Source organism: Phyllostomus hastatus, unplaced genomic scaffold, assembly GCF_019186645.2.
Source record: "Phyllostomus hastatus isolate PE091 unplaced genomic scaffold, TTU_PhHast_1.1 phas_contig_34, whole genome shotgun sequence".
NCBI lineage: Eukaryota > Metazoa > Chordata > Mammalia > Chiroptera > Phyllostomidae > Phyllostomus > Phyllostomus hastatus.
This window is the reverse complement of record NW_025333857.1, coordinates 48129409-48153394: the sequence shown is the minus strand read 5'-3', so window position 1 is coordinate 48153394 and position 23986 is coordinate 48129409. Positions and strand designations below refer to the sequence as shown.

The window sequence follows — 23986 nt, the reverse complement described above, 5'->3', positions numbered from 1 at the left end:
AATCCCATAACTCATTCCTTGCCAAACCATTTTGCCTCACTATTCCGATGGATGAGATATGCCTTATTGTTCCATTCTTCCTACCATGGAAAACACACACACACTGGTTGTTTTGATATCTCACCACATTTGATAATATTTTGATTATCTGCACACTCCAGACCAGAATGTCCTAGAATTCAAATCACATTCCCGGTTAGAAATAAAAGGGACTCTAAGAACATTTAATCATATCTTCCTCCTTTACAACGAAAGAAATGAAGTTGCAGTCCCTTGTCATGTGGCTAGATAGTGGCAGTGCCAGATCTACAGGCCATGTCTCCAGTCTTCCTGTCCTGGTTCTTTCCAAGGCACCTGCTGCTTTCCAGCCTTGGTGCAGGCTTTCTAAACACTCTCCAAGGGTTAGATGGAGGCTGTTCCTTGGCAGTCAGCCCCTCCCATTCCAGAGCTGCCTCTGCTATTCCACCGTATGAATTATAGATGTGGTAGGTTTCTAAAGCTTGAATGCGCAGACACGTTCCCTTTCTTACCCCAATGTCTTACATTCTGTCAATGAGGAAGGTGGGTGGCAATTCTTACAGTTATCAGTTGCTCCCATGGTAAATTACTATTCTAATTTTTCTGAAATCCATTGTTGCTATGCAATGTGCAGTAAAGAAAGGAACATTCTATTCTGGTTTCGAATTATGTGAGCAATTCAGTCATCTGGTTCCTGCCTAAGAATTATATATCGTTAAGCATAGTTTGGAGCAGTACTGTTTTGATGATTCTGTGACAGGAAGTCTGGTTGCATTAAACTCCCACCTTCTGACTCCAGTGATGCCCCTCCAGGCAGGCTTTAACTGGTAAAGGCTAACGGAGGAGCAGTAGGGTGCAGGGGAAAGAGATGTCAGCTTGACACTATGATTATCTGCATCAGAACCCCGCCTCTGCCCATCACTAGCAGGATGACTTTAAGCAGTGCGCTTGGTTTCTGAGCCTCCCTCTTCTCATCTGTAAAAAGTTGAACAGATTTGAACTTGCTTTATGTATACTGTATTACTAGACAAATATAATTTGTAAGGATCAGTTAACTCCAGAAATGAGGCTACAGCAACTATATAGATAATTTTTTAATAACACACAAAACTCTTGTCTTTGGGGTCCCACAGGCTTAACTAAGATATAAAACCCTGCTCTGCAACTACTAGGTGTGGAATCTTGAGCAAGTTTCATCTTCACTTTTTTGTTTTAACTTTTCACGAAAAATTTTAAACACTCAAAATAGAAAGGAAAAATAATTTTAATAATGTGCTAAGCACTGACTTAAGCAGTTTTCAATATTTTGCTAATATCATTTCATCTCTCCTCAAACTTTTTTTTTGCCTAAGTACTTTAAAGCACATTTGGGCAAATTGCTGTTTTCAAGATTTCTGTGCTTCAATTTTCTTATCTAGGAAATGAAGATTATAATATCTAATTTATAGGGTAAGGCTGTTCTGAGTACTCAGTAAATGTTAGCCATTATTACTATTTATGGTGGCACCTGTGTGCACCGCCCCCCTCCGGGGAGTGAAAGTACTTCACAGCGTAGCGCTCCCAGCTCAACTCGGAGGTTATTAAGCAGCCTGGAGGAACCTAGTCCTGCGCTGCTAAGATCGTGGCCGCCCCCTTCCGGCAGCTCTCCTGAAAACCGCTAGGTTAGGATGAGGATTATCCCTTGCAGGCTTCCGTTGCGGCGCTCAAATATGGGGGGGCAGGACCGGAAATGGGGTTGAGCCTACTTCCGGGTGCAAGGCTGCTGGGGAGAGAGCAGAGCGGGGAAGTTGGAAGCTGTTGAGGCGGCGCCGCGATGTTTCGTATTGAGGGCCTCGCGCCGAAGTTGGACCCTGAGGAGATGAAACGAAAGATGCGCGAGGATGTGATTTCCTCCATACGGAACTTCCTCATCTATGTGGCCCTGCTGCGAGTCAGTGAGTGTCCTTCCAGGCTGTAACCCTGAGACCAGCAGAGAGCCTGCCGACACCGACCACCCAGCTCTGGAGCTACGGGCCCTCGCTGGGAGCCAGGGGCAGGCGCGTCAAGGGCAGCGGGCGCATGTGCGCCTTAGAGCCTGCGGATCGGAGTGGGGAGACTGAGCTGCACGTGGTGGCGGGGGACTGCGTGGTTAATCGTCCGGCCTCGCCCTGCCTTAAGAGCATTTGAATCAGACCCACAAGGGTTATAACCCAGAGCAGTTCCCTCCTTTTGCAGGCAGAAACTGAGATCTGCAGTAGAGGCATGGCTGGCTCAAGGTCATTGAGCAATGTAGTGCATGATCTTGGCCTAGAATTCAGACCTCTTAACTCAGTACTACGATTCCTTACGTCAGTGCTGACCTTTGTAATCCAAAAAAATTGTATTGGTACAGTGGGTAAACTTAAAGTTGCTTTTCGGGAGAAAGTGAGAAAAGAGTATGCGTCTGTGGAGTTTAATGATCACATTGTTTGCGGGTAGTTTTTATCGCGCGCTCTACTACCAGTCAACGTAAAACGTATAAGTACGTTTCCCGCATACAATGTGTGATGATACCCGAGGGTTTATTTGGTTTTACGTTCGGCAGAAACATATTTTCATTACCTGATCTTGACTGTAGCCCTCTGATGGAGGCTGGACCTAAGATTCTGTATATCCCATTTGTTAATTTGAACTTGACTTTCAAAAGGGACTTACTCAAGATATGAGTTGCAGGCACACTGAATATTAGAGCTAATTTTAGATATGCATCTCAGAAGTGACTTTTCCCCACCTCGTTCTCAGTTCAGTACTCTTTTCATTACTCCTCTTTGTGTATTGCTTGCAGGTCTGAGTGTAGAGGCAGGGACGATTAAGTAAATAAAGGCCATACCAAGTTCATTCTGTAGAAACTCATGTTGGGCCTAGACCAGAGCTCACTGAGGGCAGATCTCCCTTAATCGGTGCCCCTTTCACTGCCTGTGGTCTTACACTGTTTCCCTGGAAGAGGGAGCCCTGGTAAACAGAAACTCCCAAATCATCCCACTTCTTCAACAGCCTTTAGCAACTCCCAACCTGTTTCCTCCATTTACCATGTTTTGTTGACTTAGCTGCCAGTAAAATATTTGCTTCTCAGTGAGCTTTGTATTTGATATGAATTGTTTTTTTGAAAAAGGACAGGATACTGTCCTGTATTTCCATTTTTAGATTGAGTTACCATTCGCACATTGTGCCACTAACCCATTTTACAGTGTACAATTCAGTGGCTTCTTAGTGTAGTCAGTTTGTGCAGCCATCAGCACAATCTATTTTAGAACATTTTCTTTCCCTTTGAAAGGAACTCGTGTCCTTAGCTGCCAAACCCCATTTCTCCCTGCCCCAGCCCTAGACAACCACTAATCTGCAATATGTAACCTTTTTGTGTCCAGTTTATTTCACTTTGCATAATGTATTCAAGGTTCATCCATATTGTAGCATGTATTATTTAATTCCTTGGACTGTTATTCCCTTCCTAGTCATTACTGGATAATAATCCACTATATGGTTATACCACATTTTGTTTATGCATTCATTTGATAGATTTTTTTTCTGATAAGAATTACTAGAGCTCTGGCTGGTGGGGCTCAGTGGATTGAGCACGAGCCTGTGAACCAGTCACTGGTTCAATTCTCATTCAGGGCACATGCCTGGTTGCTGGCCAGGTCCCCAGTAGGGGGCGCTTGAGAGGCAACCACACATGGATGTTTCTCCCTCCCATCCCCTCTCTAGAAATAAATACATAAAATCTTTAAGAAAAAAATAGTAGAAAAGGCTGGACATGCTGCTGACTTTGTCATTTTCTGGCAGATCTCAATATCTTCAGTTTGATATTAATGAAATGTTTTATTAATTTAGTATGAGTAGTGAGAAAAAGATTATGGCAGCTTTTTTGTTGTGATTCCTTTTTTCCCTAATTTTTAAAGTTACAGTAATATGCACATAAAATAAAATTTATGATCTTAACATTTTAAAAGTACAGTGTAGTGTTTATTAAATACATTTACAATATTGTGCAACTATCAGCATCATCCATCTTCAGAACTGTATGTGGAATCGAACAGTATTTGTCTTTTATGTAACAGGCTTATTTCACTTAGCATGATATCCTAAGGCTCATCCACGTTGTAGCAGGTGTCAGAATTTCCTTTTTAGGGCTGAATGATATTCCATTGTATACCATATTTTGTTTATCCATCCAGCCATCTTTGGACTCTTGGGTTGCTTCTGTGAGTAATGCTGCTGTGAACATTGATGTACAAATATCTCTCTCTCTAATTTTTTGAGGAGAGAGAGTGTGTTCCACAGCATCTGTACCATTTTACATTCCCACGGGCAGTGACCACAAAGGTTCTGATTTTTCCATGTCCTTGCCACCAGATTTTTTTGGAAGCAGCCATCCCAGTAGGTATCTCCTTGTAGTTTAAATTTGCATTGTGCTGATGTTAAGTGATCTTGAGCATCTCTTCATGGGCTTATTTTGGCCATAGCACTTTTACATAGGGCAATAATATCACTTCTTTCCATACTTAGGACAACACTTTCTAGTTTTCTAGACATTTTTATCTACCCCGTCCTAACAAGCCCCTATAATCGAAGTAGAGCTGTACCATGTGTGATCTGGAGGGCACAGGTGATAGGTAGCTACTCAGTGGGGGGTCACAACATGTGCTGGCTCTTCTGGTTCCCCAGTTCATTGTTGTGTCCCCACTCTCATCCTCTGCCTTTTAAATGCATTTCTAAAGGTAAAAAATGATTTGTGTCTTCTCGTGTTTTGTGCCTTTGACAGTTAAATCACAAGAGTAAAGGATTATCATTTGGGAGAGGTTTGGATTTACTCTTGGCAGCCCTAAGGGAGAACTACTTGGAGAAAAGATTTCGTGTGATGTATGAGTGACCTCTGATGGTTACAGCTGCGTGACACTGGAGTAGGCCGCCTGGAAAGACTGTGTCCCTTTTGCTGGGTTGTGCAGGGAGAGGCTTGGCCACCACTTGGAGTTGTTTTCAAAAAATGTATTTATCTAAACCTGGAAGTTTTATCCCCAATCTTAGAGTTTCATAATGTCACTTTTGAGCTAATCAAAACAAATTCTCTTTTCAGCTCCTTTTATCTTAAAGAAATTGGACAGCATATAAAGATTGGACTGCACATGTGAATGCATGATACGAAGAACCTGGTTATAGTTTCTGCTCTGCAAATGAACCTGCAAACGAATAGGCCCAGAAAGATGTAAGAGACTCTTTGACTGAATGGACGTAAAACTTCTGCTTCTTACGAACAAGTTTGGTTGTGATAACTGACCTTCGTAGCTAAAATAGAAAACTATTTGGGAAGTATGAAAAGACATTTCTTATGCCTGTGATATTCAGCCTCCATTAATGTTGCTATAATTGTAAATAATGTCAAATTCCATTTTCTAGCAAGTATTAATTATATAAGAATTTTGTCTGCAGTAGCCCTGTGTTGTCAGTCATTTCTGTTGGCCTTTTTACTTCTGTCTGGAATGCGTTCACTGAAGAGCTCCTCATGATTAGTTATGTTTACGGAAGCCAGCACACAACCGCAACGGCATTTAAGCACAGGACCATTCGTCTATATTTTTAATAAATGTACCAATTAAGAAAAATTGGGTGTTTTTTTTTCTTCTTCACCTGGTTTTTGCTGCAAATCAACAATCGCTGATGAGACCACTGTAATCTTGTGATTAGTACAGCTGCATGAAATTGAGTTCATCTTGTTTTGGAATTTGCCGATCTTGATAAAGTGACATTGTTTTATTGTTAAGCAGTCTCTGTGAAAGGCATTGTTTCTGCTTGATGCTGAAATATGTAATATCACCAAAGGCAAAAACAGTGTATTTTACATGTCAGAGAGTTCTCCAGGTTTGTTGGGGAAGGGGTCAGTCTTTAATCTTCTTCCCAGAGGTGGTGCAAATACATTCACCTCTTTTTTGCTAATTGTATTGGTGTTTACCCCGTGCCTCTGAGTAGCACGACTATATTGTTCCATATGATTTTTCTGTTTTAGGACATTGCCTACTGGCTTCTCCACATCTGTAAGGACTTACGTCTCTTTTCTTCCGTTATTCACACATCTCTTCTTTCTGCCAATGTATTTATTAGTGTGGTTTTTATTAGTTTAATTTCATTAGATTTGTGTTCATTTCCTATACATCTTTTTGTTTTTCCGAGGCTTAGTTTTCTATTAATTTACCACTAAGTCAACTAAACTTTTCTGCTATTTGTCTAAATTGCTCACAGTGTTCAGTTTCATTAGATACACTGTTTCATCTTACTGAGTACATTTTTCCTGGGGCTTTCTGACCCGCCCCAGTCTAGACGCACAGTCTTTTATGCCTTATGTATGGCTATGTTCTGGGATCTCTCTTCACCGTCATCCTGGGAATTCCTTTTCCTCTTCTCCCACGCTGGACGTACGTGGGGCTAACATGCATAGGGACGGTTGGAAGGCTTCTGGTGCACAGAGTTTTCTTTGTGATGGGCTACCTGCCACAGGAGAGGTTCGAGTACAATGGGGAAAAGAACACCGTTTGTTGCATAAGGCTGCGTCAGGCATCTTGTTCAGAGGTACTTTCCAAAACAAGCTGCACACCAAATCATGTGGGAAAAATTTAAAGACCTACTGGATCAGCATGGTGCTGGATGGAGTCCAGGAATCTTTTTTTTTTTAAGTGTCCAAGTAATTTAATTGGCCCAGGATCTGCTTTGGTTAACCAGTAAACTAATTACCTTAAGGTCCCTTCCAATTCTGAAATTCTGGACTAGTTTCAAAATAAGAATCAAATAAAACTAAAAAGTGAAAGCAATTTTAGATTGCAGTAATATATTGACAACATTAAGGTCTCCAGGTCTGACAGATGCTCCACTAGCCAACTCTCCAGAGTAGAGTTTGGTAGTTAGAGCACTGAAAGAGTCTGGAAACCATGCTACTAGGAAGTAATTTTAAAAATATATAAGGTGCTGAGTCTTGAGAATACCTACGTTCGGAGTCTGAAAGCTGTTTTTAGTAAGTAAAAGTGTTGTTGTGTCAAAGAATAATTGTCCCAGAAGGCAGATAGGGTGAATGTTTGGAAAGCGAAGGAAGGTTCCTTCTTGAGCTCAGCTACCGTGACCAAGGTGGACTGGGTCGTGCAAGCCGCTCCCCTTCACTGGAGGAAGTCTGTTCCGGAATCTGCACATGGATACTCTGTAGTAGGGATTGCCACTATGGGGGAAGTTGTGTCATTTCTTTCCCCGGTTACTGAAAACTCCTTGAATGCAAGTACAATCTCACACATTTTTCTTGCCCACGTAATATCTTTACAAAGAAGGGGCTGAGTACAAAGACTGCTGAGTTGAAGGTGAAAAAATACTGACTTTCCAGATACTACCTGTCGTCCAGACCTCAGAAAAATGTTCCCAATCTGTTCGGTAGAGGTGTTCACTTTCACAAACATTATTCAGTGACTGACTGCAGAGGGCCGGGTACTGTGGTGGGTGAGGGGTACGGCAGAGAAGAATTCAGTCATGATACATACCTTTAAAAGTCTTACAGTCCAGCCCTGGCTGGTGTAGCTCAGTGGATTGAGCGCAGGCTGTGAACCAAAGCGTCGCAGGTTCGATTCCCAGTCAGGGTATATGCCTGGGTTGCAAGCCATGACCCCCAGCAACCCCACGTTGATGTTTCTCTCTCTCTTCCTCCCTTCCCTCTCTAAAAATAAATTAAAAAAATAAAATCTAAAAAAAATATTAAAACTTCATCTTAGGAAAAAAAAGAGCCTTACAGTCCAGCAGGGGAGTCAGACATGATATAATTTCATCGGTAATTTCTTCATTATATTGCATAAACTGCTACAAGAGTGAAATACAGGCAACCGAGAGCATGGCACAGGGAGGGAGGCCCTGACCTGCTGGGTTGAAGGGGGAGTGGGCAGGGCTCCCTGTGGAAGTAATATTAGAGTAGGATTTGAATGACTAGGAATTTGCCTGATAAAAGAGTGAGGAGCCTTTGAAAAAGTGTAAAAGCAGATGTGTTTAAGGAATAAAGAAGGCCATTGTGCCTGGGGTGAGTTGAGCACAGAAGAAAACCTTCAGTCCCTCCAGCAACTCCTGCCCCATCTTCAAACTTCAATCTTAAGTGATCGATCCCATTCTGACATCTGCTGGCTATGGTGTATACTGCATTTCCAGATTTCATTACACGAGAACAACCTTAACCTATTTTTTCTTTTTTAAGGCTACAATGATAAATTGGAAATAAAGCATCAGGGCTTTTCCTTGCTCTGTGTATGTCCATCACAGGGAGACGTGAACAGTTGCTACTCACCTGCTGTTTGCACGCACTCAGTATCACAGACACGTATCTTGGTGCCTTTTGCCTATTTTTGTACAAGTTCATAAAGATTTATATAGAAACCACACCTACAGAAATTGAACAAACTTGTTAAACTGAGCTGTGAAAACATTACAGAATCACTTTGTGTTTTAAATAATATCTGATAAAATGTTTGCGCTTATGAAATGCCCTTAAGTTGTTTGTAAAGCAGTTGGCTTTAGTCCAGTAATCATTCTACTGATGCTCAAGATCTACCTTAAGCAGGTCTGATAATTTTCCTCTTTCTCAGTCACATGAGTATTTTCATTTTCCACTTATGTCTATAAAAGACAAATGCAAAAATAAAGTTTACATAAACGGCTACACAGACAACGACACTGCTGCATTTGAAACAATGTCCCACTGGGTCGCTTGAAATACTCATTAATCGACCGATGTTAAAAGTATACATTTGGTGAACAAAGGTGACTTAGAGATACGTGTAATGTGCAAGTGTGGGTGGTCGGAGAGTAGAGCTCTGTATGTGGAGAAGGGACACTGGAATCAGTAGTTCACAGTCCTGGGTTAGAGCTTCAGCTCTGCTGTCATGTAACTATATGAGTCAGATTTTTTACTTATGCCAAAATCTAGCTGAGGTAGATTTAAGGAGAAAATTAATTTCTTAAAAGAATTATAGGTAGTTTTGCATCATCAGGAAGCCTAGAGAATCAGCTTGGATACTAGACAGCTGGAATGTCACCCTTTGTCACATGGCCACTCCACACAACCTGCTGCAGTGAGGACATCATCTCTGCTGAGGCCCTGATGCCACCATTGATTACTAGAGCCACATGCACAGAAGCCTGGGCCACCATGGCAGCTGGTATTGCTCTAAGAACTTCATCTTGCTGCCTTTGCCCTGGTCAGCAAAGAATTAGTCTATGGGTACTTCACTGTGTCTCTGGCTACCTATTCAAACTGCAGGAAACGTTTGTAATCTGTAGTGTCACATGGAGAAGCAGAGACAGTATCTGGATGTCAGTTCCTATACTGAAGGGCTCGCTCTCATTCCCAACAAGCTTATAAAATGGGGAAGTTCAGATGCTGGCAGACAAAAAGGATGACAAAAGTCTATTATGTTGACCCGGGACAAATCACCTTGAGCAAAGTAAATAAAGTTCACATGGCGGTGGAAAACTATGTATGTTTCCTCATTCGTTTCTCAACAAATACCAACTGTGTGCTGGGATGCAACGGTGAGCAGGTTGGCCCTTGTTTCATGGAGAAGGAAACCCCACAGCAAGTGGTAGGGGAGAGACGTGCACGGGAGAGATGAGGGCAGCAGGAAGAGAGGGCTCAGCTGCAGTTGAACACCAATGACATTCTTATATCCAAGTACTTGTATGTAAAAATCGCATTTTCCATTCAGCAAGTGGTGCTCTACTAATAAGGACAGTGTGCTCCTGTAGAAACCTGCGGTTGCGCACCTTTAAAAGGCTTAGCTGTTTCATAGCAATGCCAAAATGATAATGTTGGCTGGCACAGATCCAGAAATTCAGGCTTTTGATTGATTATTGACAGATATCTAGAATGCCAGTGTCACACAACAGGGGTACTTTTCAAAGGATTAAACACCATAGCTTTGCCAGTCACCAATAAAAAGATAAATCATCAAACCCATTGTAGTGGAAAACTGTAACCTAAGTCAGAGAGGTCTTTCCACTGTATCTGGCTACTGTGTGTACAGCTTTGTGTCTTTGCTTAAAATAAACTGTTGGCTTTAGGTTTAGGGTGGCTTTCCCCCATTCATAAAGGAGAGCAGCTGCATGGTAACTTGGGCCTCACTCAGAATAATAATAGACAGAATGCATTTTTATAGAATACAGTCTGTAGAACCAGGGACTGGAGGTCAGAGGCACCACCGGGGTCAGCCACCACAAACCTCAGCCTGGTGCGGTAATTTCTTTTCCACAGCAACCTTAAGTTAGATTTCTGTAGCTGACATTCTCTCCTAAAATCTAGATGTCTGTATCCAATTTGCCTTTTTGATTGCCTCATTTCGATGAGGCATAGGCATCTTAAATTGAGCAAGTGCAGAGTTGAGTACTTGATTTCCCTCCCCCCCCAATTATGTTCGCCTACAATAGTTACCATTTCCATAAACCAGCACTTCTGTGACCTAGTCAGGTTAAGCTAATAGTCTGGGAACCCCCCTAACTTCCCTTATCAAGCCAAGTTTGACTCTACCTCAGAAATGTGTCTCTAATCCATTTCTCTCCATCTTCACTACCATCACTCCAGCCCAAGTCTTAACCAGTTGCCCTGTTTCCACTCTGCTTGGTCTATGCTCCACATAGTAGCAGGCATGGCATTAAAAAAAAAAAGGTATCAAATCATGTACATTCTCCATGCATTCAATGGCTTCCTTTCACATGCAATTTGGAATCCTCATCACAGCCTACTAAGTGCTGCATGATCTAGCTCCTAACTAACCTCCCTAGCTTCACTGGGCTGCTCTGACCTTAACCTAATAAGCTTCTAACAAACTGGACATCTTCCATTTACCCAGAGAGCAGTGTTCTTTGCTCTGCTCTGCCCTGCCCCGCCCCACCCGAGGGTTCACCCTAGCTTTCCCTCCTCTCTTCCACCTGGTTCACTCCTTACCTTTCTCTGAGAGGTCCCTGACCACCTTCCCTTCCCCCTAATTTTAAACCAGAGCTCCTTCAATGCATTTACCATAATTTAAAATACACATTTAAGTGACACTGGATTAATGACCACCTTCTCCACTTGAAAATTAACTTCAAGAGGATAGGGACTATATCAGCTTTGTTCCCTTTTATGCCCATAACAACAACACGAGCAGCAACAACTACCGTTTACTGTGTGGCAGGCACTGTGCTGAGCGCTGGGTCTAGTCGGTCTGTCGAATGAATGAACCCAGCCCCTCGGAGCGCATCTTACCACCACCCGAAACAGCCCAGCCACACACAACAGTGGTGCTTGGAAGAATCTTCTTTATATTGACCCCAGCATGCCTCCCTGCAATTTCCGCCCACCGATTCTATTTCTGCCCCTTCTGGGGCCACGCAGTACAAGCCTTAATCGTCCTCCCACAAGCTTGACTTCGCAGGACCTGAAGCCCGGCGCGTCTCCCTCGACCCTCTCAGTCCCTCCCCGCAGAGACTCCTCCAGGTTCGGTTCCTTTCCCCCGCCCCTCCTCCGCGGTGGTCTGGGAACCGACCCATGCCGCCGGTCCGCAGCTCCCAGCATCCCCAGCCTCGCGGGTCACGTGACGGTGCCCGCCCCGCACCAGCCCAGCAACTGTCCGCCCCCAGGCGGGGCTCGCAGCGCGAGTCCTCCCGCTCCACTCCGCGAGGCTCCTCTGCGGCTCCCGTGCCCTCGGCTGGGACTGCGCCCCAGGGAGCTCCGGCCAGGTAAGAGGTGGTCGGCCAGTGGAGGCTGCGGGCGAACTTATTCCATTTGCATCCCGGTGATGCCCCAGACCTGGGGCAGGGGGCCGACCGGGGTTGGGGGAGGGTGGGCTACTTCTGGGAAACCGGGGCGCTTCTGGAGGCCACCGGCCCAGAAGGCACCGCTGGGTCCCAGCAGAGGCTGAGCATCTGGCCCTGGCGGCACCAGGCAGGGGTGTCCGCAGGCCGCTCGCTGCCCTGCGCTTCTGCACCCTGCAAGCATCTATCTGCACGCTCAGCCGCTCGGAAGAAGAGCTGTGCGCCGGGAGGGTGGACCTCCGCGGTTACCTTTAGCCCTGAGATCTTGCGAGTTGTAAGTGAAGTCGAAGAAGCAGAGTTTTGGGATGGGAAAGAGCCCTCACCAAGAACGAGTGTCTGAGCCAGGCACCTTTTCAGTGTCTTCTGTGTTATGCAAATCGCAAGCCTCTTTGAGACTTGGTTTCTCCATCTTTAAAGTAAAGGTAATGATGACCCCTGCTCAGCCTCCCTCACAGGACTACAGTGAAGAATGAAAAGCCATTTGGAGAGCCAGAACTCTCTGGGTTCAAGTTCTAGTTTTGCCACTTACTAGCTGTGTGACCTTGAACCATATAGAATCCTCGTTTGTTAAAAGCAGGTAATAACACTAGTTAGCTCATTACGTTGCTGTGAGGATTAAGTCTAAAGGGTTTAGCACAGTGTCAAGCACATAAGTGCTCAAAAATAGTGCTATTAATATAATTATTAAATTAGTAAGCTTCACGTAAGGGATGTTTAGAATAATCACACTTCAGTTGCTATATATTTAGTCCTTGAAAGAGTACTGTTTTGGTTTCCTAAGAAAGCGTCCTCGTGGGACTCTTTCCCCTCTTTCTGGATCCCTTTGGTTCTCATTTACAATTGGCCCGTGAACCTGTTGTTCCTATCCAGTGAAGGCAGGATGGGAACATAAATGTACTTGAGCAGATGGGTATCAGATTCCCTCTGAGAAAGAAAGAAAGGGAAAAAAAAAAAGCCAGGCCTGTGCTACCACCAAAAAAAGCACAGTACAGGGATTGGCTGTCAGAGCTGGAAGATGCCTGGGAAACCATCTAATGCAACTCTGTCCTTTTGCACATGGGGAGGCTGGACCCAGAAAGAGACCGGGACTTTGATTTTCTCAAGAACTGACAGAATGTTGGCACTGTGTGATGGAAAGAACATACACTGTTTACCAGACACTGTACTTTCCCTCTGGTCTGACTCAATTTTTCATTTATCCAACAAGTATTTTTGGAGCACCTACTATGTGCTTGTACACTTACTAGGAGCTGGAGAAGAAATAGATATGTAATATGTGTGTGTGTGTGTGTGTGTGTGTGTGTGTGTGTGTCTATATATCTCCATTCCTCTGCTGGTTCTCAGTACATTTTATAATAACAGTAAGTTTCAGCTCCCAGTGAGCTGGCCTCATAGCAGCTGGTCCCAAGGGACTGAAACACACAGAGACTTAAATTGTTTCGTGATCAATCACAGCAGTCCTAGAGCCCTTGTTGAAGCCTGGTAAGATTTCAGACACTGGAGAAAGTGCTGCTTTGTCAGGGCTTTTAGGAAAGGATTTCCTTCTGGCTTGCAGCAGTTGGATTTCTTTGTCTTTCTGCTTTCAAGCCTCTAATTGTTTTTAGATTTCTGAAAAAAGCCACCCTTACCCATACTGCCTTCATTTTGGTTTCCATGGTTATCAGATGAATTGTATTTTTATGATAGCACAAGTAGCTGTTAAGTAATAACCTCATCAAGCAGTCCCGATTTCTCTGTGGGTTTCTGTATTCTGGTGGTGGACCTCTGGGGTTTTTTTTTCAGAGTTAAAGAGCAGTCAAACTAGCCCTCCCTGCCTCCTTCCCTCCTTCCTTCTTTCCTTTAATAAGCATGCGTGTGTGATAGAGCCAAGAGGAGTGGGAATAAGTAGAAATAAAGAGATACATATATATACAGACACCCTGGCTTAGGGACCTCAGAGTCTTGGGGGAAGTGCAAGGGGCAGATCGGTGGGGCTCTGGTAGGTGTGGGCTGAGAGGCAGCCGGCGCGCTCAGAGGGTGGAGGGACAGTGTCCTGGGCCATAAAGAAGACATCGCATACTGAGATGCTTTTCAGGGAAGATGTAAAACAAGCAAGTTCCTTTTACTTGTCTCACTTGCACAGTAATAGTAGATGGTACCACAAGAAGTATTTTGTTCTTCCACTGGTCTTAATGCATGAACCTTCTCTTAAGTCACCTGTCACAGGCTTTGTTTGAAATGCCTGCTAATTTCCCTCATTACCCTTTCTGTTATCTTAGTGTTATGCGATAACACTTTTAGTTTTCTCCTCATACGCCTGGTACTGTGTACATAAAGGTAGATAAACTGGCAGACAGGTGATTTAGATTTTTTAAATTTCACTTTAGATGTTTAACCTGTGTGTCCCATTTCACCAGTTGTGTTCTTATCCAGTCACATTTCTTTATTTTTCCAAGTGATCTCCAAAGCCCTTTAGTAATTTCAATGTCTTCCACTTCCAAGCCCCCTGGGGGCTTAAGCAGTCCAAAGAAGGCAGTCTTTCTTCCATTCTCAGAGGAGGAAGAACTGCAGAGTCTGAGCAGCCAACCCACAGTGTTATCTCTGAACCAGCTACACGGTATCACTCTTGAAGATCTGTCCTGCAGGGTGCAAGGATGTGTGGTCACTGCTGCTCAGCGCCCTTGTTGGACCAGGTTCCTGCCAGCTTGGCCCCAGGCTTGGATCCCAAGGTTTGAGCTTTTTGAGTTTATGCTCATGGGCTTAGCCATTCTCCCCGAAGCACTGCACTCTGGGCTATACGTCTTGAGCCTGTCACCGAGCTGGTTCTCCAGTCTCCTGGTGAGTTCTCTTTGGAGATACGTAGGCCCTTTCCCACTAGCAGTCTTGCTCAGGGTCACGCCATTTTCAAACTTTTCATCAGGGTTTGGAGGCTCAGTCCCTTTCGTTCCTAATCCTAATCCAAGACATTTTTTGGCAAGTTGGTTTTCTTCTCTTGGATTCTTCCTATGAAGGATTTTCAGGAATGGCGGCCTTCAACGAGATAGCTCCCCCAGGACTCTGGGTGCCTACTCACCTCACTTTTCATGTGTAAAAGGGGTTCTCTGATGACTCTTGGCAAAGCATAGATCTGTTCCCAGGAGACTCCATCTCCACCTATCGTCCTAAGGGAAGTAAGTAGGCTTTATTGAAATTTTACTTGGCAGGTCCCCTCTTAGATATTTGGGGCACAAGGTTTTAATTTAAAAGTGAAAGATTTTCAGTTCCCTCCACTTTTCTAAGAATCATACAATAATCAGTATGTTTATTTCATTGTCTTTGTTTTAAACTTTAGAAAGTATGAGATACAACAAGAACGCCTGCAGGGAAAAACCCACAAAATGTATAGGTTAACAATTCTAAGGGAAATACACATATAACCACTGCCCATGTCAAGAAGTGGAGCATCGCTGGTACTTAGAGCGCTTGGTAGCACCACCTTCCGAATCATAGCCTCCTCCCCAGAAGAAACAACTGTCTTGACTTTTGTGATAATCACTTCTTTGCTTTTCTTTGTAGTTTTGTCACCTGTAGTTATATTCCTAAACAATAGTTTATTTTCACTAGTTTTTAAACTTTATACATGTAGAATCATATTGTGTGCATTTTATGTTTGCTGCTATTGCTCATCTTGTTTGTGTGTTGCAGGCGTGTGATGACCGCCCTTATGTTTATTGCCAACAGTGTTTCGTGGTTTGACCATGTCACAATATATCTATTCACCCTGTAGCTGGTGGACACCTGTGTTGCTTATAGTTTCCGACTACCAAGAACATCATACACGTTTTCGACTGTGTATGTGAACAAGTTTCTTTAGGTTGTGTGAAAGTGGAATTGCTTTGCCGTGTAATACCACTTTTCTAAATGATTGTACTAGTTTACTTTCTGGCCAGCCATATAGGAGGGTTCCAGTTGCTTCACATCCTGGCAAGTGTTTGGTATTGTCAGTTTAAAATTTTTTAACTATTCTCGGAGTATATCTCTTGTGGTTTTAATTTTATTCCTTGTTTGCTGATGTTGAGCACTTTTTTATTGGTTAATTGCATGGTCTCTTTTTGTGAACTACAAGCTTTTATCTACTTTTCTTATTGATTTGTTGGAGTTCTTTTTTTAAGATTTTATTTATTTATTTTTAGAGAGGGGAAGGGAGGAAGAAAAAGAAAGAGGGAAATATCAGTGTGTAGTGCCTCTTGAGTGCCCCCTATTGGGGACCTGGCCCACAATCCAGGCATGTGCCCTGACTGGGAATCCAACTGGCAACCCTTCCATTTGCAGGCCAGGCTCAATCCACTGAACCACACCAGCCAGGGCTATTATAGGGTTGTTGTTTTTTTAATAGCCTGTCTTTATCTCTTAATGAATATTTAGTCCCTATTTAGTTAATATAACTACTGATGTATTTAGATTTAAATGTCTTCATATTTTACGCTTTTGACATATTTGCCCTGCCAGTTCTTCATTTCATTTTAACTCTTTCGTTTTTTTGGGTGATTTTAAAAATATTTTATTTATTTATTTTTAGAGAGAGGGGGTTGCAGGGAGAAAGAGAGGGAGAGAAACATCATTGTGAGAGAGAAACATCGGTCAGTTGCTTCCTGTTCTCACTTTGACTGGGGACGGAACCTGCAACCCAGGCATGTGCCCTGACCAGGAACCAAAACGGTGACTTTTTGCTTTGTGGAATGATGCCCAACCGACTAAGCTATACCAGTCCGGGCTCTTTTGGGTTATTTTTAATCCTTCAGTTCTTTGTTTCCTCTACTAATTTGGATGTGTGCACTTTCTCTTTTTTAATGGTTACCTCTGAAATTATAATTTAAGCAAAGTTGACAAATTAAGGTTAGAGGTGATATCCATCCCCACACTTCTTTTGGACAAGACAGTACAGGGACCGTAGGCCACCTGAACTCTGTTCATCCCCCTTCCCGCCTGGTGGTGGGCTGGTTGTCATGCTCCGCATCAGCTTTGATTAGGGTCATTTAAGGACCCACAGATGGAACAAATGTGATGGAGGAAAAAGAGAACAAAGAATTGCCTTGAGAAAACTATGTACATTTGTTAAGAATGTGCATCATTTTGGTTGCAAGTGATGAGCTTAGACCCTCTTAACTTGAAGAAGAAACTCTCTTGGCTTATGAAACTGCATAGCTGGATCCAGGGGCTCAACAACTATTTTAGGGCTCTGTGCGTGTGTGTCCATCTCTGTCTGTCCCAGTTGCTCAGCCTTGCTTTTCCTAAGTTGGCTTCTTTCGTCAAACGAGCTCTTCTGAGCTGTCCCCGTCCTGGCCCCGGGGGATGGGATGTCTGATCATCTATTTTGGGTCAAGTATCCACCCTGTGTGCTGGAGGCCTGAGGCTCTGTGAGTGACAGCCCCACCAGGACAAAATGGAGTGGGAGCGGGCTGCCTCTAAGGAACCAGAAGAGGGAAGGTGTGCTGGGCAGACAAAAGTTATAGCAACTGCAGTCCCCCACCACACTGCGTAATGATGACCGGAAGAGTGACACAAAGAAAGAAGAGGGTTGGAGAGGTGGCGGTTGGAATTAAGTCAGTAAAACCTGTGCTAGGAAAATAAAGGAGGACATCACGTGTTCATGAGCCCACTGAAAGGGGAGGAAGAGTCTGGTCCAACGGTTCCTTTGCCCACCGGCCACTGGGCACCTTGGCTTTGCTGGCTGAGGACGTGGTGGTTCGTGGCAGCAGGGGTGAGAGAGCGAGTGTGGGGGCTCTCGAGCACGTGGAGGGCATTCCACACGTCAGCCATGGAGCTTGCTAGTCCCCTAGCCCTTTTAAGGAGAAACCTCGACATCCACCGCTCCTGTTTGTGCCGGGAAAGCCCCAGACAGTCACGTTCTCTACCGTGAAATCTTGCTGTGTCCCTACCCCGTAGAAGTCAAAACTTACCGACCAGAGATGGACAGCAGACTCAAGAACAGCTAATTCCTAGCCTGTGTGGGGGGCTGTGAACTCCGTCCAGGTTAGGAACCTCAGCTGTGCTGCTTACTGACTGACTAAAAAATGGGAGTAACTGTTTAGTCCTAGAACTGGGGATAAGACTGCTGCCTCTCGGGTTGTCGTATGTGCTCACTGAGATGACATATACAAAGGACCTGCTACTTGGTAAGTCCTCATCACACCTTCCCCTGCCTCCTCAAGCTCACCCAGCCAATTAGTGTGAAATCAGGACGAAAACCCAAGTCTCAGGATTCCCACCCCCGTGCGCTCTGCTAGGTGGACCGCAGTGAGCGGGCATTGGAGGGGAGAGGTGGGGGCCCGGTGGCTCCCACCCATGCTCAGAGAGCTCCGTGTGTGCATCAGAACACAGCGTTCTGGTCCGTGTCAGCAAATTTCAAAGCTGGAAATAAGAAACAGCTGATGATTTCTCAGGCCGAGGAGAGCTGAGTTTTGAAGAAATGCTGAAAAGCCCAGCTGAGATTTTCGTCATCTTCGAAGCTTTGGGTTTCGTCTCCTTCCCACAGTGCGTGTGCATGTGCAGGTGCGGTGTGTGCCGGGCTCTCCCGTGCGCCACAATATTTTTACTGTGCATACTTTTATATGAAAATCCACAAAACTTTAGGAAGATTGACTTTGATTTGAAGAAAGATCTAAAATCATTCACCCATTACAGTTGCTTAATTAATACAGTTTGTAGTTATTTCCCCTGGAGCTTCATATGCCTTGTAATGTGGGGAGAATAGAATATCTCTTTGTCTTTTCATCAGTACTAAGTAGAGTGCTGAGTTGTCCTAGATACTTTGTAACCCTTACTGATTTTTATATTAAAAGCAAAGCTCCCTGCACTTTGACACCGACATGGCCTCCCCTCGGCGGGAAATTAGTGCATTTTCTTCATTACACAGACATGAAAGCAGACTGGTCAAGTCCCCTGTCCTCCCAACGGCCCAGGGAGGGGGAGGCGGAGCCCAGACTGGGAGCCTGTTGAGTCCGTGTTGTCTGAGTCATTTCAGCATGGGGCAGGGCCTTTTGTGCTGCTCCCCACTGCCCCCCAGACCAATGAAAACTCTGTGAACTGATCCAGCCGGCCTTTCTCCCTGATGCCTTCAGACTCCGTCCGGCGCTGCAGCCAGACTGAGCCTCTTCCTTTGTCTGAAACCCGGCTCGGTGTTTCCTACCCCGGGCTTTTGCTGGCACTTCCCTCTGCTTCCATTCCCTCTCCTCTTGTTCTCTGGCCCCATCCTCGCCCGTACCTCAGAGTCCAAGTCAGGCGCTGGCCCTTCCATGAAGCTTGGCTAAAACCCCCAGTGGTTACAAACCAAGATTCTAGGGTCAGGCCTGACTTCCAGAAAGGGCTCTGCTGCTCTCCAACAGAGTGATTGGGGTAAGTTGTTTGTCATGTACGTTCCCTCAGGCTTAGTTCCTTCATCTGTAACATGAAGACAATGATACTTTAAATCGGTGCTTCTCGAACATGCAGCACACACGAGTCCCCTGGTCATCTCGTTGAAATGCCGGTTCTGATCCAGTAGGTGAGGGTGGTGCCCAAGAGTCAGCATTTCTAACCAGCTCGTAGGTCCTGGAAACCTCATTCTGAGTTGTAAGGCTTTGGAGAGATGCTGAGAGAGAAAGCAAAATAAGGCAGGAAAAGTGCTCAACAGTTTGTGCGCTTCGAATAGCCTTGCTTAGCAAATGGTAGCTGCTGCTGTCTTTGTTGCCTTCTGTTATTATTGGCTCATTTCCCTAACTGGGGGTCACAGCTTTATTCTTTAAACAAGGGTTTTCCCTCTTTCATGGTATACTAAGCACTTTTTCCCTTATACTGGGGTTTTGGATGGTGGGGGGGGATTGTTTTTGTTTTTACTCTTTGGAAGGCTTTTGATAAAGGTATCTTTGTCTCCCATCAGACTTGAGGGTGGAGTCTCTCTCTGATTCCTCCTCACTACCTAACAGTGCCTGCCGCGGCCTTACACACAGCAAGTGTTGACTGCGTGCTTGGGTTTTATTTACTTCTTTTCTCATTCCTTGGGGATCTGTGTGACTGCAGGGATTCTAAAGCTAATGGTCTGAATAGTCTCAGTTCTACTAATACCCCAGATAACGATGACGATGATGATTCATTCAGTAAATGTTTACTGAGCACCTGCTATGGGCTGGGCATAGTTCTAGGCATAATCCAAAGCAGTGATACAGAGTTGCTGCCATTAAGGAGCTTACACTGTGTGTGTGTGTGTGTGTGTGTGTGTGTGCGAGAAACAATAAGCTCCTAGAGGGCAGAGAACATGTCTAATCGTCATAGTGAGTTTCCTCATAGGTAGGTGTTCGGGCACAGCGTCACCTGGCCACTCCGCACCTGTATGTGCTGTCTCCCTTTTCACATGGGTCGTCCCTGCAGTGTAACACGGTGCTTCCTTGTGCCCCCTCCACTCACCCCACAAATCCCCTCCAGCAAAAGCATAAGTGAGCCAGACGGATGTCAGTAGAGATTTTACTCCTGACTTGCCTACCCATCATGCCCAGCAAACTAAATGGCCCACAGAACCCACCTGGTCAGAAGCGTTGGGAGTCTCAATGGCGAAACAAAGCCGAGCTCTCCTCCCAGGGCCTTACGCTGGTTAGACTCCACACCGCGTTGTAAGGGTGTTCACTCCTGGTTTCTCCTTAGCGAGTCCTCTTCAGTCTGTGCCCTTTGGATGTGAGCTGGCAAGGACTTCGCCAGCAGACTTGTCTGTCTTCAGTCTCCACTGTCTCCAGGGATCTCCTTCCATCCCATGGCTTTAAATGTCATTCAGGTCTCTGTTTAAATGTCACTTCCTTAGCGGCCTTCCTTAACAACCCTATCTAAAACAGCCCACGTGCATGTGTGCACAGGCAGGCACATGGGTGCACAGACCTCAGCCTGCTTTACTTCCCTTCAGAGCATTTGGGTCTGTTTAAGGCTTACTGTCTGTCTCTGAAGGTAGGGACTCGGTCATGTTTACTGCTGGTCAGTACTTGGAACAGTGCCTAGTGTAATATTAACAAATATTTGTTGAATGCATGATTTTTTTCTTTGGAAATTCTCACAGTCCTCATGAGGTGCAGCCGGACAGCCCTCCTCGGCCTGCCAACAGGCGACAACATCGGCTCAGGGAGGTGGAAGGGTTTGGTTTGCCTGGAGTCGCCGGGCTGGGACACAGTGGAGCCTGCTTTTCGAGCACCAAGTCTGATGGGACTCACCTCCCGAGAGGGTGGCCTCTGCCTCACCCACTGTGGCTGGGGCCGCCAGGTGGCCTGGGGGCATGTGGATGCCTCCAGTGGGCTGTTAGGAGGTGCCCCACAGGAAGCCTGAGTTCTCATGCTCTCGGGAACACGTAACTGAAAGGGCAGTTTAAGGCCTTCCTCCAGACACACTCTGTCCCATCCCAAGCTAGTTCCCACCCTGGCCTGTCCAGGCCTTTGCGGGCCTCCCGCTCCAGGGCGCCGGCCCCGGGGACGCTCGTTACTCCTACTTCCACAGCTCCTAGGCCCCGGTTACCAAAAGCAAGGACAAGGCTTGAATATCTTTTTTTTAAGTGTTACTTAGTTATAGAAATCCCTGTTGCTGCACGGATCCCCATGGATTAGTGTGAAGACACAGTAAATAAAGCCAAAGGGAACAACAGGGAGTGTGGCATTTAAATAAAAGGAAATCCTCAACTGAGCTCAGAGAGGGTCTGGACTCTATTTTTCTTATGCCAACACCACACAGTCTTGTGGCTGACATGTCGAAGGAGTCTAAATTATATTGTCTTTTTTTTTAAAGAGTATTCAGTTTTTATTCCAGCAGGCAGTTAGATACTGGTGGAACCCTTTGATCCCATCAGGCTTGCTTTTCTTCTCCCAATTTGAATTTGTCTCCGTGGCATATCCTTTCTGACTCTCAGCATGAGCAGCCCATGTTCTGGGCTGGAATTCCATGGTCTCCCAGCTCTGTGTGGTCTCCAGGGTCGCCGTGTACCCCACAGCAGATGCTCTCTGCTGGGCCTGATGAAGGCCTGCCCCATGCAAACGCAGCCCGGCTTTCAGCCAGGAAACTGCCCACCCACTCCGTGCTGCTCGCTCCCTCCTGGCACCCTGCCTCCCAGCTCCCAGCGCTCCTCCGGCAGCGGCAGCGCAGGCCTCGGAGCTGCCTGCACAGTGAGACTCCCACTCTGCTCAGGCTCCGTCTCCCTCGCCCCAGTAAGAAGGTGCCCCAGGATGCAAGCTGGGCCAGTCACACGCTCACCCCCTGTTTCCCTACTCTCCAAGGTCACCGGCGTGTGCAGCTGGCCCTTCAGCGCCTGAAAGCATAGATTCAGTTGCCCTCATAAATTTCGTCCAGCTTTGTAGTTGTTTATGGCAGAAGGATGAATATGAATCCAGTTCAGGTTATTCTGTTGTGGCCGGAAGTGGAAGCTGAGGTTCGGTTTTGGGAACAGTGCTGTGTTTTTAGCATCTGTGGAATATCTGGGTCAAAATTCCCAACAGGCCATTGGGCGTTCATGGGCGGAGCCTGAAAGAGACCAACGGGGCTGGAGATTCAGGTTTTGTAGTCATGCATTCAGTGGCATGGAGGCCAAGGGAATGCATGTTTGCTGCACGGATCCCCATGGATTAGTGTGAAGACACAGTAAATAAAGCCAAATGGAACAACAGGGAGTGTGGCATTTAAATAAAAGGAAATCCTCAACTGAGCTCAGAGAGGGTCTGGACTCTATTTTTCTTAGAGTCCATGCTAATTTTTCTCTTAGAAAGCCTGAGCAGACGGAGCTGAAGAAGTCGGTGAGGAACAGGAGACGTCACTGTCACAGAAATCACCATGCGGACATGGCTTGCATCTGGGGCGGTGACAGCGGTCGGGAGCCTATTTTCTTTGTGTCGTAATGCTTACCAGTCCAGAGTCGCACTTTCCCCCCGTTGCCCCTCAGGACTTTGTAAAGCTTCACTGGGCAATTATTAGAGAAAAGCCCATTTACGCAGGCTCCCATACTAATTCTGAGGATGCTCAGAACATCTTCCAGATGGAATCATACTTTTGTGCTTCCAGCCTTCCTGGGGCTTGGAGAGCTGACAAATATAATCATCATTTTCATAAAGTTGAGAGGAAAACCAGGGCCCTGAACAAGTTAATGACTTGATTCAAGTCAGTTGTGGTGTCTGCGCTGTTCCTGTAAGTTTTCGTTTCTAGTTGTCTACAGACTTTACAGGGTTTCACACGAGGAAGCTCCTCCGACACAGTCCCCTCATTTTCAGGTGGAGGCACTGACACCCATGAAGGAGAGGGCTTTGAGTAAGTGTATGTAACAGAAACTCAATGGAGCCAGCTTAAGCAAAAAGGAGGATTTATTATGAGACTCCAGAGATAGCTGATGGAATTCAAAAGGCAGCAAGAAAGCTGAGCTTTGAGAGGAGCCCCGAGCCAGGACCTGAGATGCTGCAAAGAGGCTGGGATGCCCCTGCTTCCGCCCTTTCTCTGCTCTTTTACGTGTTGATTAATTCTTCTCGTTTTAAAGCAGCTTCTTGTGCAACCTCCATCAAGAAAACGTTTGCCAGCCCTGGCTGGCGTAGCTCAGTGGACTGAGCGTGGGCTGGGAACCAAAGTGTCCCAGGTTCAATTCCCAGCCAGGGTACATTCCTGGGTTGCAGGCCATAACCCCCAGCAACTGCACATTGATGTTTCTCTCCCTCTCTCTCTCTCTCTCTCTCTCTCTCTCTCTCTCTCTCCCCCCTCCCTCCCTCCCCTCCATCTCTAAAAATAAATAAATAAAATCTTAAAAAAAAAAAAGAAAACGTTTGTCAGCAAACTATTCCTGGGTGTGCAGTTAGGAAAAAAGCAATTCATTCTCCTCCATTCAGGAAGGAAGTGATTCATTACCCTCTATTCAGTATGGAAGTCTCAACCTGGTTCTAGAGTCACAACCCATATTCCCCTGGAGGTCTCAGGGCCCCCGGGGGAGCCATCCAGAGTCCAGTCAGTTGCAGCCAAGGGGCTGGGATAGTGTTGCATGCACACAGCTGTGGGGGCCCTTCCTCTATAACCGTGGGTGTGAATTGCTGGGGGAAGGGAAGATGCTTTCCAGAAAAATGCAGGGGGGCGGTGGTTGGGCAGCCAGCCCTGTGGATGTTTGGGACACTAGGGCACCATCAGTGCATGACCAGTGGCAGAGCCACGACCAAGACCC

General features: G+C 45.6%; 2 protein-coding genes across 2 annotated transcripts in view; both read left to right on the top strand.

Annotated features, from left to right (window-relative positions):
* The first annotated feature begins 1755 nt into the window (after window positions 1-1755).
* On the top strand, window positions 1756-5636 carry TOMM5 (translocase of outer mitochondrial membrane 5). The gene is made up of 2 exons (XM_045840483.1): window positions 1756-1952; window positions 5111-5636. Exons 1-2 carry the CDS (start codon window positions 1832-1834, stop codon window positions 5143-5145), a joined length of 156 nt encoding a protein of 51 aa, XP_045696439.1. The 5' UTR covers window positions 1756-1831; the 3' UTR covers window positions 5146-5636.
* Window positions 5637-11663: 6027 nt separating this feature from the next.
* Window positions 11664-23986, top strand: part of FBXO10 (F-box protein 10) — a 36469-nt gene continuing 24146 nt past the window's right edge. The window contains exon 1 of the mRNA XM_045840517.1: window positions 11664-11760. The gene's annotated coding sequence lies outside the window, so the exon portion shown is untranslated. The remainder of the gene's footprint in view (window positions 11761-23986) is intronic.

Excerpts from the sequence above, each read along its gene's own strand:
- TOMM5 (XM_045840483.1), top strand. The coding sequence starts at position 1,832 with ATGTTTCGTATTGAGGGCCTCGCGCCGAAGTTGGACCCTGAGGAGATG. Across the intron at positions 1,953-5,110 it reads TGTGGCCCTGCTGCGAGTCA|CTCCTTTTATCTTAAAGAAA; the intron begins GTGAGTGTCCTT and ends TTCTCTTTTCAG.